This window comes from Sceloporus undulatus, chromosome 3, assembly GCF_019175285.1.
Source record: "Sceloporus undulatus isolate JIND9_A2432 ecotype Alabama chromosome 3, SceUnd_v1.1, whole genome shotgun sequence".
Lineage (NCBI taxonomy): Eukaryota > Metazoa > Chordata > Lepidosauria > Squamata > Phrynosomatidae > Sceloporus > Sceloporus undulatus.
Window position 1 is genome coordinate 190,725,711 of NC_056524.1, and position 16,310 is coordinate 190,742,020.

General features: G+C 38.4%; 1 protein-coding gene across 1 annotated transcript in view; it reads left to right on the plus strand.

The window, feature by feature from the left end:
* The window catches only part of ADAM12 (ADAM metallopeptidase domain 12), a 312,824-nt gene that overhangs the window by 156,249 nt on the left and 140,265 nt on the right, over nt 1-16,310 (plus strand). Inside the window, exons 4-5 of the mRNA XM_042459693.1 lie at nt 7,761-7,839; nt 13,220-13,296. Coding sequence (XP_042315627.1) covers nt 7,761-7,839; nt 13,220-13,296 — 156 coding nt within the window. The remainder of the gene's footprint in view (nt 1-7,760; nt 7,840-13,219; nt 13,297-16,310) is intronic.

The window sequence follows — 16,310 nt, forward strand, 5'->3', positions numbered from 1 at the left end:
GACAGAAGAACAGACCCCTTTCAATCACAGCAGCTGCTTCCTGGTAAGTAGAGATAAGGGAGCTTTCAGAGTCCCTACCTAGCTCTTAAACTAGAGCCTGTGTAGGGACCATAAATATGTAACATGAGTGTGTAACTCCAGGTTATGTATTCATAACTTTCATATAGGATTTGGGCCTTAGAAAAATAATTCCAAGCGTGAGCTAGAGAAGGTGTTGCTCTCCAAATAGTGTTGTAATGTAACTTCCTTCAACTCTAGTCACTATGGCCAACAGAGAGATAGGGAGAGTTGTTGACTAATGTCTGAAAAGTCACAGAGTCCTCATCTGGAGGACCACATATTTCTCACACATTATGGTCATGACCTGAAGGCCAACCTTCTCTGGCTTTGTGTTAGCCAGGTACTAGTAACTATCATTGGCTTTGGTAGACGTAGTATGCAATCTAGGGAAGAGAAGTAACCTCAAAGTACTCAGCCTCTGATTGAATAAAACAGGAAGGTATGTACATAGGTTCCTAGTGCTTGTTTGAAAGATGAGAGGAGAAATGGGTCCCCTGTTCTTATTTGCCCAAAGCCCAACCAGATCTGCCATTAGGTCCTCAGAACTCACATTGATAATCAATATTGTTTGTTGGTTTGTTTGTTTTTAAACCACCAAACAGGAAATAAACCATCTTTGTCATACTAGAAGCAAAACAGATCTAATATAAAGCTATAAGGCCCTTGTCAAATAAATAGGTTGAGTCTTCCTTATCCCAAATGGGACCACACGTGTTTTGGATTTTGTATTATATATTTTTGGGGGGAGGGATTTGGATTATTTGTATATACACTCATCCCTTCACAGGGGTTAGGGGCACAGGACCCCGTGAACATGGAAAAGCCGCAAATAACAAAAACATTATGTTTTTACCAGAGTAAACACCTCTCTAGGAATCTCTAGGTGCTCCAGGGCAACTCTGTGGTCAACATCTGCCAGACATTGACCACAGAATTGTGCTTAGAGGAGCTACAAATGCCTAGTGGAGGGTTCTCTCTAGGAATCTCTAGGTCTTTCACTGTGACTTTTGGTTAAAGTTGACCATAGAGTTGCGCTAGGTATTCCTAGAGAGAACATATTAATGAAATGCATGAATAATCAAATCTGTAAAAGTCAAAGCCGCATATGTGGAGGGATGAGTGTACATAATAAGATATCATGGAAATGGGACCCAAGTCTAAACATTAAAATCATTTATATTTCATATACAACTTCCAAACACAGTCTAAAGTAATTTTATATATAATGTTTTTTAGCAATTTTTTGTACATGAATTATGTCCATCAGAAAGCAAAGGTGCCACTATTTCAGCCACCCATGTGGCTTTTGGGGTAGGATTTCAGAATTCCAGATAAGGGATACTCAACCTGTACTACAAAATAATTTTTGTGTATAGTTTCCTATCTACAGAAGTGTTAATGTGGCACAGGACTTTCCCTGTATTTAAAGCAAATCAGAAAAAAAATTGTGTGACTGTCATTCTTAAAATTCTATTGCTCTTAAAAAATGAAACCTGTTGGGCCAATAGTTTGAACTGTGGCTTCTGTGACCTCATTGACAATGTTTATAGTTTTGCCAATTGTACAGCAGAGGTACAGCAGGTTCAAAACTGCAGGCCTAAGGGAACTCTTATTGGTGCTTTCTGCTGGTGTAATGGTCCATAATGCAATATTTGCAGGAGGCAGAGAATGCTATCATTTTCAGAACAGAAAGCTTTCTTGCTGCTTCTTAAGCGGCTAAAGAACCAGCAAAGCAGCTTTCTTTCCAGATAATAATGGCTTTTTGGGTTTCCACTCCACTGCTGCTGCACCTGTGACCATATCATTCCTGCTGCTACCATTATTACTGGTCCACTGCTCCTACCTCTGCTATCATGCTGGCCAGCAGTATCTTACGGTAGCTTTACCTTTTGGGTAAATAACCTTTTACCTTCAATTTTTAAACAAGCTGATCATATATTTATTTCACATATTATTGAAAATAATTGATGTGTGCCACTTAGGCATTTCAACAATTGCAATCCTTCATTGGTTGGTAAAATCTTGAGCAAGGAATCAAAAGTCATTGTGCTGTAGCAATATATTCAGTACCAACTACATTTGTGTCACTTAGCTTCTGTTAAAACCTGATTTGGTCCCAGTCCTGATCACTCACTCACACCCTAAGAACACATCTATACATGCACACATCCATCTTTTGTTTAAAAGAAGAAAATCCTGGGATGTTAAACATTATCGTATCTTAAATGTATTATGTAATTTTGGTCCTAAACTAGATCACATCCTTGAGAGTTTGAGAAAATCCAAAATGCTTGCTAAGATGGGCATTAGGAAACATAGGCGCTGTATAGACGGGCCCTATCGGGTGCTGTCGTTACGCGCAAGGGGCAGCGCTTCTTGACATGCCTTGCCCCTCGCACGTAACGAGGGTGTAAAAATGGTGGCGCCTTATACACATGGGCACTGCCATTTTGATGTGACAGACGCCTAGTGTCCGCACATTTCGCCGCCTTCATGACACCGCCAGTGCGCCATTGGTGCCTTGCAGCATCATAATGGCACCGCAGAAAGAAGCTGCTTTTTGTGGCTTCTTTTTGTTGCATGAGGGAGCCGCGCGGTTTGTCCACTGCGGCTCCCCGTGCAGCAAACGAGGGTGGCGGGAGACCAGCCTTTTGGGCGGTCTGTGTCCCGCCATAGTCAGTTAATCACTCAACATATGGATGCCACAGCTGAAAAGGCCATGTTGTATTATCTTGAACTATCTCTTTGTTTCTGGAAGGCACACAGCCAGATGGTAAGGGAGAGACATTCAGAGGGGTGTCGTCTTTTCCCCAGACATGGTGACAAACCATATTGTAGATTCTGAAATGGGATGGATTCAGTCAATTCCTTCCTCAATTACGTTGATTCAATTACATTAAGAAGATTGTAATCAAAACTAGTTTACTTTCCTGTATTTGTTTCCTATAATTGAGGATCTGGGTTGCAGAAAAGCTATTTATCAGTTTGCTAAATTACCGTATATCTCTTTCCAAATGGAAACAAATTGTCTAATGGAAACAAGTGTCAAATGTTGTGTTTGATTAGTTAAGCATGAGTGCTGTAGTGTGACCTTCGCACACATACACCTCTCCTTCATGCTGAACTTGGTTGCTTGTTACACTTTTTGTTGATAACCTTTCAAAGAAGTGCCCACACATGACTTGTAATCTCCTGTTATCAACACTAAGTGTTTATTCCACTAGGCAGCTTTTTAAGTATTAGACATTTTCAAAAGAGGAGATAACAGCTGCTTCTGCCAAAAATAAATAATAAAAATTGGCTAGCCTAGAGGCATATGTTGTACAGTACCCAACCTTTTCATTTAGCTGTCACAGCAATATTAACAAGCCATAGAACAAGACTGAAGGGTAAAATGCATGGCCACAGGGAAAGAGGAGAATGTATTTCCACTAAAATCTTAAATTCTGCTCTTGTAAACAACCACTTGCCCAAAACAGCGGGGGAGGGGGGGAGGTACTTACACCAAGGAGTGTTTTCATCACTGCATCTTTATTTTATCATTGGAGCATTCACTTTTAAAAGTACATCTGATCTCTACAATTTAAGGTTAAAATGAAACACTGCAGTGAGTACTGTTCAATGATGTGTGATGCAATTACCAGAGATAAATTAACTCTAACTTTGGGAGGTATAAATGAACAGTCCTGATTCCTAATTTTGGTCTCAACTAGAGACTCTATTCTAGAGTAGACCTACTGAGTCAGTGGAATTGGCCTAAGTGTTGACAATTCAGCAGTTGATTGAATAGTTCTGCTGTAGTTAGAATGATCACTAGGATTCAGGCTTTAATGATACCCTGTGTGTGTATGTGTGTTGTGTACCTTCAAGTTCAAGTTGTTTCTGTCTTATGCTGACTCTAAGGCAAACCTATCCTGGAGTTTTATTGGCAAGATTTGTTCAGAGGATATTTGCCTTTGCCTTCCTCTGAGGCTGAGAGAATGTGACTTGCCAAGATCAGCCAGTGGGTTTCATGGCTGAGCTGGAAATTGAACCCTGGTTTCCAGAGTCATAGTCCAATGCTCAAACCACCACACCACACTGGCTCTCATGTACTCTCATGTATTATCTATCATGCTGGCTCTCATTATCATGTAATGACAGATTTAAAAATTGTCGCCCTGGAAATACACCTTGTGATTTCAGGTTTCTTAGACAGTAACTGCTAGACCAAGCTGGACTCAGCTACCATATCTGAAGTACACACTGGCCAAAATCCTGCATAATTGGTGGTGGGGTGGAAATTGACACCAGTGTACCTCCATTGGACTGCTACTGGCTGTACAATCCCAATTTGAAGGCATCATACATGATCTCGATCAATGGCCATGGGAGCAAAGAGCTCCCGGGCAACACTTGAGTGCAGTAATGCAACTTTTTTAAAAAAAAGGAACAGCCACCTGCCTCCTGGGAAAATTAGTTTCTATTTGGTGGCTATGGATCTTTCACTCTTCAGAGAACATTATGACAAAAGGAAAGGGCTTATTATTTTGATGAAGAGTAATCCCTGTTTGAACATCTTTGGTGGCAACCAGTAGGGAAACCTGCTGATTTTCTGATACTCTAGTGGTCCCCAAACTGTGCTCTTTAAGAGATTTTGGACTTCAGCTCCCAGAATCCTAGACTATTGGCCAACATATCCAAGGCTTCTGGGAGCTAAAGTCCAAAATCTCTTAAAGGGCATAGTTTGGGGATCACTGCTCTAGCAATAAAGAAGTTTGTCTCATGACAAACCTGTGTACACTTATCCATGAACATTCATTTGTGTTCTCCCCAGTACTTTCTGTTTACTATTTATAGAGGAATGATTCCCATAAGATGTTATTTTTTTTATATTACAAACAAAGTGTGTTAGGAATGGGTTGCCCAGCATGTTGAATTTTATCTCTATGTTTTCATATGCATCTCCTTTTCCAGATAGCTTTCATATATGTACCTTCTTTTTTCAGGTAGCTTCCTCCTCCACTAAAGAAAATGGAAAGCTTTTGCATGTATAGAACATTTACAGATGTTGCTATGGGAATACAATAATCCATAAGAGTTCCCTCTTAGAGGCAATATATAGAATAGAATGAAAGCCACTCTTTTTAGGTCAAAAAGTAAGGTGAAGCAGAAATACTTAAATCTGAAGCACAAATTAAGGTCTGAAATTGTATTGGGTTTCCATAAACTGTAAAATATTCACTTTCCAATTACAGTAGGGTGTGCTATGGAGATTACAAGTGATTATTACCAGATTGTATATCATTAGGCTCTCTTGCAGAAGTTAATGATAAATGAGTGTATGGTATTTGGAGCCACCAGGTATGATTACAAACTTGAATATATTCATCAGTGTGAATAGGAAGCTTGAATATAACTCCTTTTTTTCAACCTATATAACTTTCCTTCCTTCCTGATAACAGTCAGTTATCATCCTCCAAGCCCCTGCATTCTTTTTGCTACCACCTCAAGATATGGCAGTTTGACTAAGGGGCATAATGATTTCTTTATAAATACATATTCTAAATATTGAAAAAGACTAATTTCTACTTTCAAGAATATATGCTGGCAGCAGAAAACTGTAGCAAACATCTTGCGCTTAAGGATTAATTTTAATTGGGATGTTTAATAACACAACATCCTGGGGCTATTTCTGATGGATAGAACAGCACAGAGACTGCAAGGAGAAATGTTTCTCAAGATTTTAGTAGCAATAATAGACATAATAGTAGCAGTGGTGATAGTAGTTATGGCAGCTGGGGTTGCATTGTCAATCATACTAATACCAAGTTCTAAAACAGGAGGAGGAGGAGGAGTCTTTTTTCTGGGGATTATAAAAATTTAAAGGATTTATAATCTGTTCCATGATTTTCTTTATTTTAAACTTCTGGGCTGTAGGTTCAGTGTCAGTGATACCAGGGTGGTGCACATAAACTTTCTAATGTGATGCAAAATAACAATAAAATTCAGAATAAAAGAGGAAAACTTAGAGTGAGAGCCAACATGGTATAGTGGTCTGAGTGTTGGACTATGACTCCGGAGACCAGAGTTCATATCATGCCATGTAAACCCACTGGGTGATCTTGGCTAAGTCATACATGGCAAACCTCCTCTGAAGAAATTTACCAAGAAAAACCCATAAGTTCACCATAAGTCAGAAAAGACTTCAAAGCACACAACAAACATATCTAGCATATCAATCAACATCAATCAATCTAAAGTTTAAGTTTAAATTAAACAATACAATATTTAAAAAAACCTTTTAAAAAGTCTGGACACACATGAAGATTTTAATTTGGCACTGAAAGTAACACAGTGTTCCTGAAACATTGGTGGGTTAACGATCTATGGATTGGAGTGTCCACATTTCACCACACCTCATATTATCCAATGGCGCCACATATATGTGGATGTGCTGATGTGGATATGTGTACATTGCTGCCCATTGAATAATTTGTGGCATAAACATCCGTGTTCTTTTCCAATCTGAGGAGGAGGGCATAATTGAACCTCAAAAGTTGAGATGACACTGCAGAGTATTTCATCTCTTTTTTCCAATGTGTTAATCTACCCCTCTTAATTATGGTATACATAGAAGGTCACCTAAGATTGCATGCTTAGGATTACAGTATAAGAATGGAGATGTTCCTTCAAATATGTGGCCCAATGTAATTTAAATCCTGAAATATTGTTTTTGTATGCAATCAAGTTATTTATGACTTATTGCAACTCTCTCATGGAGTTTTCTTGGCAATATTTGTTCAGAGGGGATTTGCAATTGCCGTCCTCTGAAGCTGACGTCCCCAAGGTCACCTAGTTGATTTCCATGGCCAAGCAAGATTTGAACCCAGGTCTCCAGAGTCCTAGTCCAACACCCAAATAACTACACCATTACTAGTGTCTTCTGTTGGGCTCAAAAGTGAATAGGAAGCCATCTGGGTAAATTAGTTATAATCCCAATAGCTGAAGCAGCTGTTCTCAAGTCTGTAGATGGTTTCTCACATACATACGCATTACAGTATTCCAGCCTGGAGGTTGGATTAGTTTTACAACTATCTGCTTCAAGGTGGTTAGAAACAATCTTCTGAACCATCCAGTTCCTTTTGGATTGGTGTAAGGAAGCCAAGTCTGAAAAGGGGTCAAAATACAGTTGGGTTGGCACATGTCTCCAAGTACCTTGTCCACCTCTATAGGCTGCAATATAACGGAAGAGACAATGCTACTCTGCTCTCTGGATATGTCCTCTGGAACTACAACAACAATAGTCTCCAGTTATGAGCAAATGTGAACAATTTAATTCTTCAGGTGACTAACACTCTTGTCACAGTGGGCTTTCAAGGGCTCCAAAATATAACTTGAAGGATCCAGATGTAACAACCTTTTCTGCACTATTCTAAGTGATTATTTGAGGATATAATGGAGGAAGAATAAGGGGAATCATGGCACCATTGGCCCAGTATAATATACTGTTGCCTGAATGTTTGTTTTAGCAATATGAAACAACAGTTAATTCTATCACTTAAAAGTACTCACAGTTGCTGTCCAGTGTTGTAGCTATTATGTTCCAGTATTAAATTCTCTGTTCTATCCTTTCAAAAACAAATTTAGAAAAGTAAATTAAGTTATAATAATATGGCCTTGAAATCATGCCTTAAGATATACTCTCCATTCCTCCCCAGTGGCCTTTTTGCTGGAAATTTCACAGAAACACATTATTTGGAAGATGGTACAGGTGCTGTTCTCATGCATAATTACACGGTAAGATTTGTTACTTCTTCTGCTGGGGGGACTGTGGGATATGTGATACTTTGCCATTAAAAGGACAGAAAAAGGACATGCAAATAAAATGAGTAGTTTCTACTTGATTTTTAGATTGCCTTTTTGGCTGTTCTCTGGCCACTTTGTTCAAAATGCACATCTGTCAGAGGAAGTGCTCTAAGTAATGTATGGCAGGTGGGGGGAGGTTAATTGATTGAATATTTGTGCACTTAAAGTGCACTTCGAAAATGTACCCATTAGAGGTTTTTAACAGCCTGCAAGTATCTATTGTAGCAAAGATAAGACACGAGAGCCACTTCCCGCAGTATGAAAGCTCTCAAAAAGGGATTGCGACAAGGTCCTTTCAGCCTTCTGAATGTAGAAGCCAGATGTTCTCCTTTGATTCTTTTTTGGTTTTCATTGAATCAGACCCTAAGAAATATATTATTGGTAGTGACAAGGAAGAAGAGCTCTGGGAGAAAGAATCCCTGTCTTACCTTGTATTTGTTAAAAAATCATGAGAAATATCCTCACATGGAATTCAGACCTTCCTTTGATAAATATACAGAGCTTCTTTGAAGGCATGGCTTTTTCTTCTTCCAGCTGTAAATAAAGCTTCTTAATTAAAACAGTGCAGTAGCTGAATTTAATTATTTCATCTATCTTTTATCTGTTGATTATATCCAGCTTAACTGGCATTGCAGCCCTAACATTTATTTGTTTGAAGTAGCAGTGGAAGCAGTATGCTTTTTTGCTGTCTTCCACAGTAAGCCCTGTAGATAGAAGCAAATAAAGTTATGTGAGGACTTTCATCTTATAGTGGAGTATTTGGAATGCCATATTTTAAAATTAGCATTTACAGATTAACTGCTTACAATGTTTATCTGAAATTTGAGGATGAACATTGTAAGCAATTATTATGTTACTCTGGTAGGCCAAATGTTTAAAATATTTCCAGCTCAAGCCAGCATACAAGACAGAAAAATACAATAAAAATACATGTGGACATACATATATATACAAAAGTATTGTATATTGAACTAACCACAAATTAAAGTATTAAAAGTATTACTTGTATACTAAGTATACAAAGTGTTATTCGAGTGGTTTTTTGTGGGTTTTTCGGGCTATGTGGCCATGTTCTAGAAAATTTTCTTCCTGATGTTTCACCAGCATCTGTGGCTGGCATCTTCAGTTTGTTCCACTGTCAGGAAGTTCCTCCTAATGTTGAGGTGGAATCTCTTTTCCAATAACTTGCATCCATTCTTCCATGTTCTAGTCTTTGGAGCAGCAGAAAACAAGCTTGCTTCATCCTCAATGTGACACCCCTTCAAATACTTAAATAGGGCTATCATATCACCCCTTAATTATCTCTTCTCCAGGCTTAACACACCCAGTTCCCTAAGTCTTTCCTCATAAGACATGGTTTTCAGATCCTTCACCATTTTGGTTGCTCTCCTCTGGACATGCTCCATTTTGTCAACATCCTTTTTGAATTGTGGTGCCCAGAACTGGACACAGTATTCCAGTGAGGCCTGACTAAAGCAGAATAGGGTGATACTATTACTTCCCTTGTTCTAGACACTATACTTCTATTGTTGCAGTCTAAAATCACATTGGCCTTTTTAGCTGCCGCATCACACTGTTGACTCATGTTCAACCTGTGGTCTGCTAGGACTCCTAGATGGGTTACAGACCGCCATTTTGGACGTCTTCAGGACATCCCAGTTTGAAAAAGGGGCGTCTCTTCTAGACGCCCCTACTCCTATTACGGACAGAGTCCGTAACAAACGCTGTGTGTCCGCACGTCGCACGGCAGAAGTGACGCCACGAGTGTGCGACTAGCGCCTTGCGGCGTCTCTTCCGGGCCGCAAGAAGGAACGCGATTTTCGCACTCCTTCTTGGCAGCATCTGGGAACCGCGTCGTTTGACTGCTGCGGTTCCCGGACACTGCACCTGGCGCCGGCGGCAGACCGCCACTTCTCGGCGGTCTGTAACGCACCTCAAATTCCTTTCAAATGTAGTCTCATTCAGCCAGGTGTCTCCCATCCTATGTCTGTGCATTTCATTTTCCCGCCCTAATTGTAGTATCTTACATTTCTCTGTGTTGAAATTCATTTTGTTAGCTTTGGCACAGCTTTCTAATTTATTCAGATCTTTTTGAATTTTGATCCTGTCCTCTGGGGTATTAGCTACTCCTCCTAATTTGGTGTCATCTGAAAATTTGATAAACATGCCTTCTATTCCTTCATCCAAGTCATGTGGAACTGGGAGGAAAAGTATTTTAAAGTGCAGGAAATTTTAATTTCCATTAGCAACACAAAAAGGTTTGAGATACAGGATGTTTTATTTATTTAAAACAGATATGTGCAGTTTTGATGGGTCTGGGGACTAATTTGCCTTACAACTTGCAATGTGGTGGACTCCCCATTGTGTCATCAAATCTGAAGAACAACCCACTGTAAAAAAATTAAAATGATCATGTCATGCTTGGTTTAAAGAACTTTGGGGGCAGAAAAAGAAAAAGTGGCCTGCTCCTGCTTTTAAAAATTGTATTGTCAAGGCATGCTTTCTAATGAGTTAAGCACCATTGTCATAATATTTTGTGAAACACATATCCCTTGTTGCAAATGATCAGAGAGCTGCTTCTGATGTTAGATATTTTTACCACTGCAGGACTCTACAATCACAAAACCATTGTCTTGCTTAGGTTACTGACTGATTAACATGCTGACTGTGCACATTAAGCTGAAATAGGAAGCATTTCTTTGGAGAGTGTAATTAGGTAAAATGTTGACAGAACTAATCGTCTCTCTTCTGTTGTTAGAAAGCTAAATGCAACTTCTGGGACTCTAGTTTGGATCAGGGCCACAGGGTTGGAGGAGAGCAGTCGATCCTTCCTCCTATTGCTTTCCTGAATCCACCTCATATGTGTGGGGCCCTCTTTTCCACATGGAGCTAAGCAAATATTGCACAAGGTGAATGGCATATTGTGTTTTGTATGGATAACATATGGGATAAACAGGATACACAACAGTCTTTCATGCAGGCTGTGCCATTGACACCTCATTCTTCATTGTGCTGCTTGGATGACAACTGGCAATATTTCCATGCCACTTAAGGATTTTGTCTCATGGAATCAGAGTATGTGACATACAGAAATAAGTATTTTTGTAAACAGTGCCCATGACTCATTTGTGCCCATGATTCAGGGCTCCATAGATTCAGTATGTGACCTACCCACTTCTGTTAAGACATTAATAGGGATGCTTGATTGGCCCAATCCATGCTTCACCATGTTTGGCTTGATCTTCCCCTCATTGTTGGTATCACTGTCTATAGTGTGGCATCTCTATAGCAAAGTGTGAGCAGATCTGCATGCTCTAAGAAGAGCAGTCTGACAGCCTTATTTTTTTTCACATTGATAAAATAGTACAAATGAAAACACATGTGCATTAAAAGTTCTATTCAACTTTCCAGCTGTCACAGCTGTATTCTTAGTTGTTAAGTTCAAAGTGGGGACTGTTGGTCACCACCCTACTTCTCTGTTGATCATTTTGACTTTTTCCACTTCACCACTTCTTTAGCAAGAGAGAAGAAAGGGAGTTTTTAGGGTTATAATCTCTTTATCATTGCTTTCTTGCCTTACTTTTTTTTTTAACTTTTTGGCCTAAATCCATGTGATCAAAGCATTCACATTTCTCACCCTTAATTTAGGCCATTATTTCTTGTATTCTTCTGGTATTGGTGCAGATTAAAATGACAATCCAGAATTAACTGAAAAGAATAATTCCATTTCTTTTACAACTTTGCTTTTTATTCAGGGATTTGCACTGCAAACAGGTGATAACATTTTTATTTTGCACACCCAGTTACAGACAAATATTCATATGTTCAACTAATATTTTCTTATGGTGTAATCCAATTTGCCAAGAATTCAAACCCCTGAACTATGAAAACTCAACCTAGATCTTTTCACGCTATTGCATTTGCCAACAAAATCAAGGTGGTTGTTAGAAGCCGGCTGTCTGAGACCATGTAATTGAAAACCATGCCCCATTTTGGAAAGGTTAATTAATGCATCTTAGATGCGAATGAACCAAAGAATAGGAGGCAGAGTGAGATGACTGTTAGGTTGAAATATGAGTGATAACTTTCCTTAGCGCTAATAAGATAGTAACCTTTCACAATGGGCTTTTACCTTCCACGTGACATTCAAAAGAGCTAGAAGAAAAGAAAGAAAAGTAATGCAGGACATGACTTAAACATTATTTTTCAGCCTGTCTCATAATTAGGAATATAGTATTATCTTACATCAGCAACAGCATCAGCCTTGAATTCCAGACAAATGTGTAACTTTATTGACTATGTATCTTTTGTTGTGGTTGCCTTTGTAAGCAGCTGGATTTATTAAAGAAATACAATAACCTAGCCACAAAATGAAATGAGACTATTGCTTCTGAAAATAGAAATCCCCTGTATTCCTGTTCTTAATAACATGCTACTCCCAAGTCAGCATAATTTAATAAAATTCTCTTTCTCTCCACACCCATTTTCACAACTTCTTGTTTCTTTCTGAAGTTATAAAACTGGGGAATAGTTTTATTACTTGCAAAACACAGTATTCTTAATTATTCCTTACAGATCGGCTTCATATTACTAAAAACAATTTAAATGTACAGCTAAACCCTTAAGGTGAAAAACAGTATAATTTACTCTGGTGTTTAATTTTACAAAATGCTTCCCTTGTAGTTTTCCAATAACATAATCAAAAAGACCAGGGTTATCATGAGTAAATGTTTCAAATACTAGTATGGTCTTTGTAGAGAGCCAGCCTTGTATAGTCATTTGATTATTGGACTACTAATCTGGAGACTAGGATTTGAATCCCCACTCAGCCAGAGAAACTCCCTCAGTGACTTTGGGCAAGTCACAAACTCTTGGCCTCAGAGGAAGGCAAAGGCAAACCCCCCTCTGAATAAATCTTGCCAAGAAAACTGCATGATAGGTTCACCTTAAAGTCTCCACAAGTCAGAAATGATTTGAAAGCACACAACAGCAGTAATGATATTTCTCTTTTATTGAATAAGGTACATCAGGAATGTATTTGAATCTAGCATTAAACATTAACAAGATTCACACCTTGTTCCAAATAAGCAGAAAGATCTCTCAGCATGGTCATAGCATCATAGAGGTGGAAGAGACAACAAGGGCCATCCAGTCTAGCCCCCTACCATGCAAGAAATGATAATTACACAATACCTTGATTTCAAGGAAGGTTTTTTGTATTTGAAGAAAGAAAAAATGTTATGTATCAATGAAATACTATAAATAAAATAAGAGGATTGATTCCCCCCCCCCCCTTTATCTGTTTAATTAGGGTCACTGCTACTACCATGGTCATGTACAAGATTATGTTGTCTCTGCAGTAAGCATGAGTACATGCTCTGGACTCAGGTAAGTGGGAAGTCATGAAGGTAATTAACATCAATATCTAAGACATTGGGCCATATTATGCAGTTACAGTGCCTTATACAAAGAACTTTAACTGGACTCCAGACCACATTTTTGTTTTCCATTTGTAATCCTCCCATGTTTTCCTGCTGCTGGCCCCGCCTTTTTTTTTACTTTCCACAAAAGGTGGAGGAAGAAAAAGAAGAAATTATGGAATAACAACTGGACAATGTCTTTTGATTAGTAACATTAAGATCCAAATATGTAGAAATACCTTACGTTACTATCCTGTACCTAAATATCTAGCTATAAACCTAAGTAAAATAAACAGGACTTCTGATATACAGGTATAGGATTCATTTTAATTATAGATCTTTTATTTCTACGATTGTACTTGGGGAGGCTCCTTCTATCTAAAGATGAAAATTTCAGAACCTAGTAAGCCATTCCTAAAGTTAAGATGTGCATTCTGTAACACAAGGACATATCTGGAATTTCTGTGTCTTATTTTGTCTTGTTCTCCTATCTTTCCAAATGTGCTTGTGTCTACAGTTGTGCTGCAGTTGGCCTGAGGACATTGAAAGATCCTGTGTAGTACTCTTACCACAGAGATCAATCAGTAACACTAACTTTTTATAGTCCTGTCTGATCCCTTCAGGTACAACTCCTACTGTTTCTGTCCTTCCATCTGTTTTGTCCATTAACAATGAAGTAAAAAGGGAATCTCAATTTACCAGATGTTAGGGACAAAGAACGTAGGCATTAACACCTGTGTTAAAACAAGTTAAATTGATTCTGACTGAATGTTTTGTCTTAAGCTTGTTTAAATGTTTAATATGAAAAATGTATTGTTACTGGATTGAAAACTGAAAGGGATTCAAAAAGATCTGCCTGTTTCTAGGAATGTGGAAAAATCTTAGTCCAGACAGAGAGGCTATCCAGAATTCACTAGTCTCCTGGCAAGATCTCATTTCCAATGCAAGACTGAAACACCGAGTGCAGGGTGGTGTGTGTGGGGGGGGGGGGGGAGGACTGTATTTTGCACAAAGTGTATTTGTGTGAAACTGGTGCCTTCACACTTTGTGAAGCAATGTCTGTTTTTGGAAGCATGCACACACAGAGAGTAAACATAAAAGGAGAGAATGATTGATCCAAAGACACAAACAGCCCATCCAATGTTATTACATTCACCAGACTGTCAAGGCAACAGTTATTGCATCTTGCTCATTTCATGGAAATACTGCCCCACATACATACACAATATTTTCAGAAATGTGAAGATCTCTCAGGGAATGAGCAAAATCTATCTATCTTGCACTCTCCTAGTGAGTTTTTTTGGTGTGCATTTTCTATTTAATACATAATGATGAACCCAATCAGGATTTACATCCCTATTTTTACCCTAATTCTTTTCAAGTATTTTTGCCCACCACAATAGTTGTGTCTAGGACTAAACCTTCCGTTCTGGTCTGCCTATGAACTCGTTAGCAGAATGTGATTGGTACCACAGTGTAGTGTTATCAAAGCCAACCCTGAAGTAGGAGCCAAGCCAGGATCTAGGTTTTGAAGCCTGAAGCAGTCAGTCCAGTAGTGCAATTAGCACACTAACATCATTGGGAAAATCCAAAATTTACAAAGTGAAAGCTGTAACCATCTACTTTAGTGTTTGGAATGTTATTAACAAAATGAAGCATGTTTGTTGAAGAACCTACGTTAGAAATTCACTCTACATTGAGATGGAATGCTTCTTTGTACTATGGCCATGGTTCAAGAATTCATTGTCTTGTGTGCTAGATTGCTGTAGATACTGCTGGTTCCTCATGAAGTCATTCCAAATTATTATCTTGTCGTTTGCTAGAAGGGTTTGAATTAGTCATTTGTATTTTTCAGCTGTTTCTGTCTGAATATCTGTAGTATCATTGTGTTTCCAAACATATATACAGTATCTAGCATGTTCTGAGGCAGATAATATGAGCCTTTTTAGATTTCCCTGCCAATGGATTTGAAGCTTCATCTAAAGAAGTAGCATTTGGTGCTGCATATGTAGATTCCACTCTGACCCCAGGCCGGTTTAAATCCATGCCTTGGCAGCTGTGACTGGCTTTAATAAGTGTCCATGTGTGATGGCAGTTTTCAGAGAGAGGCATTTGTTGCTTTGGTCCAAAAAAACTAAATTCACAGCTTGATAGCAACATATAGTAATAACCCTGGGTTATTATCAACTAACACTGAAAAAACCTGGTGTTATGCAATGTCTACCTTATTGAGAATCAAATAAATATCAAAATGCTAAACTTTAGAAAGTATGCATTTCCCTATAGGTAGGACATTGGAGTACCTTTGTTACATAATTAATAGTCATCTATATTCCTCTATTCCTGCAAAACAATAATGCCAGAATATTTTATCACTACTGGGTTATCATTATAGATTTTGAATTTAGGGAAACCAAATCACCCTTATTAGTGAGTAGTTGTCCTTCTTTATGTACAGTGTGTGGTCTTGATTATCTCCTGATAGCAATAGTAGAAACAATTCATTTATTTGGAATTTATTGGGGATGTGTAGTGTACTTGTAGATCTTGAAAGAAACTTTGCAGATGAAATTTTCCCATGACAGTGGGCTTATTAATTTCTATAGAGCAGGCTTTTGTTAAAGGCACAGGGGTAAGGTGATGGTGGTGGGAAGATAATGGCATTCCTCTTTGCACTTCTACATATGATTACCTTGAAGGCTTTTATACTTATGCTAAAGTTTGAGAAGTAGGTAGTGTGCCTGAAATTGTTAGCATAGCAAATTGTCTAATGCTGAAATTACTACATTTGGTATTATACAAAGAAGTTAAGTTCTGTGTTGTTTTGCAGAAAACGTTTTTCCTAGGTTGGTTAAGTTATTGATGGCATAAGTCCATAAAGAATAAGTAGTCCTCCTGGCAGTGTGAAAAAAAGCAGTAGAATAATATCTTTTTCTTTTTCAAAAATTCTTTATTTTGTTAAAATACAACAATTCTCTTAAT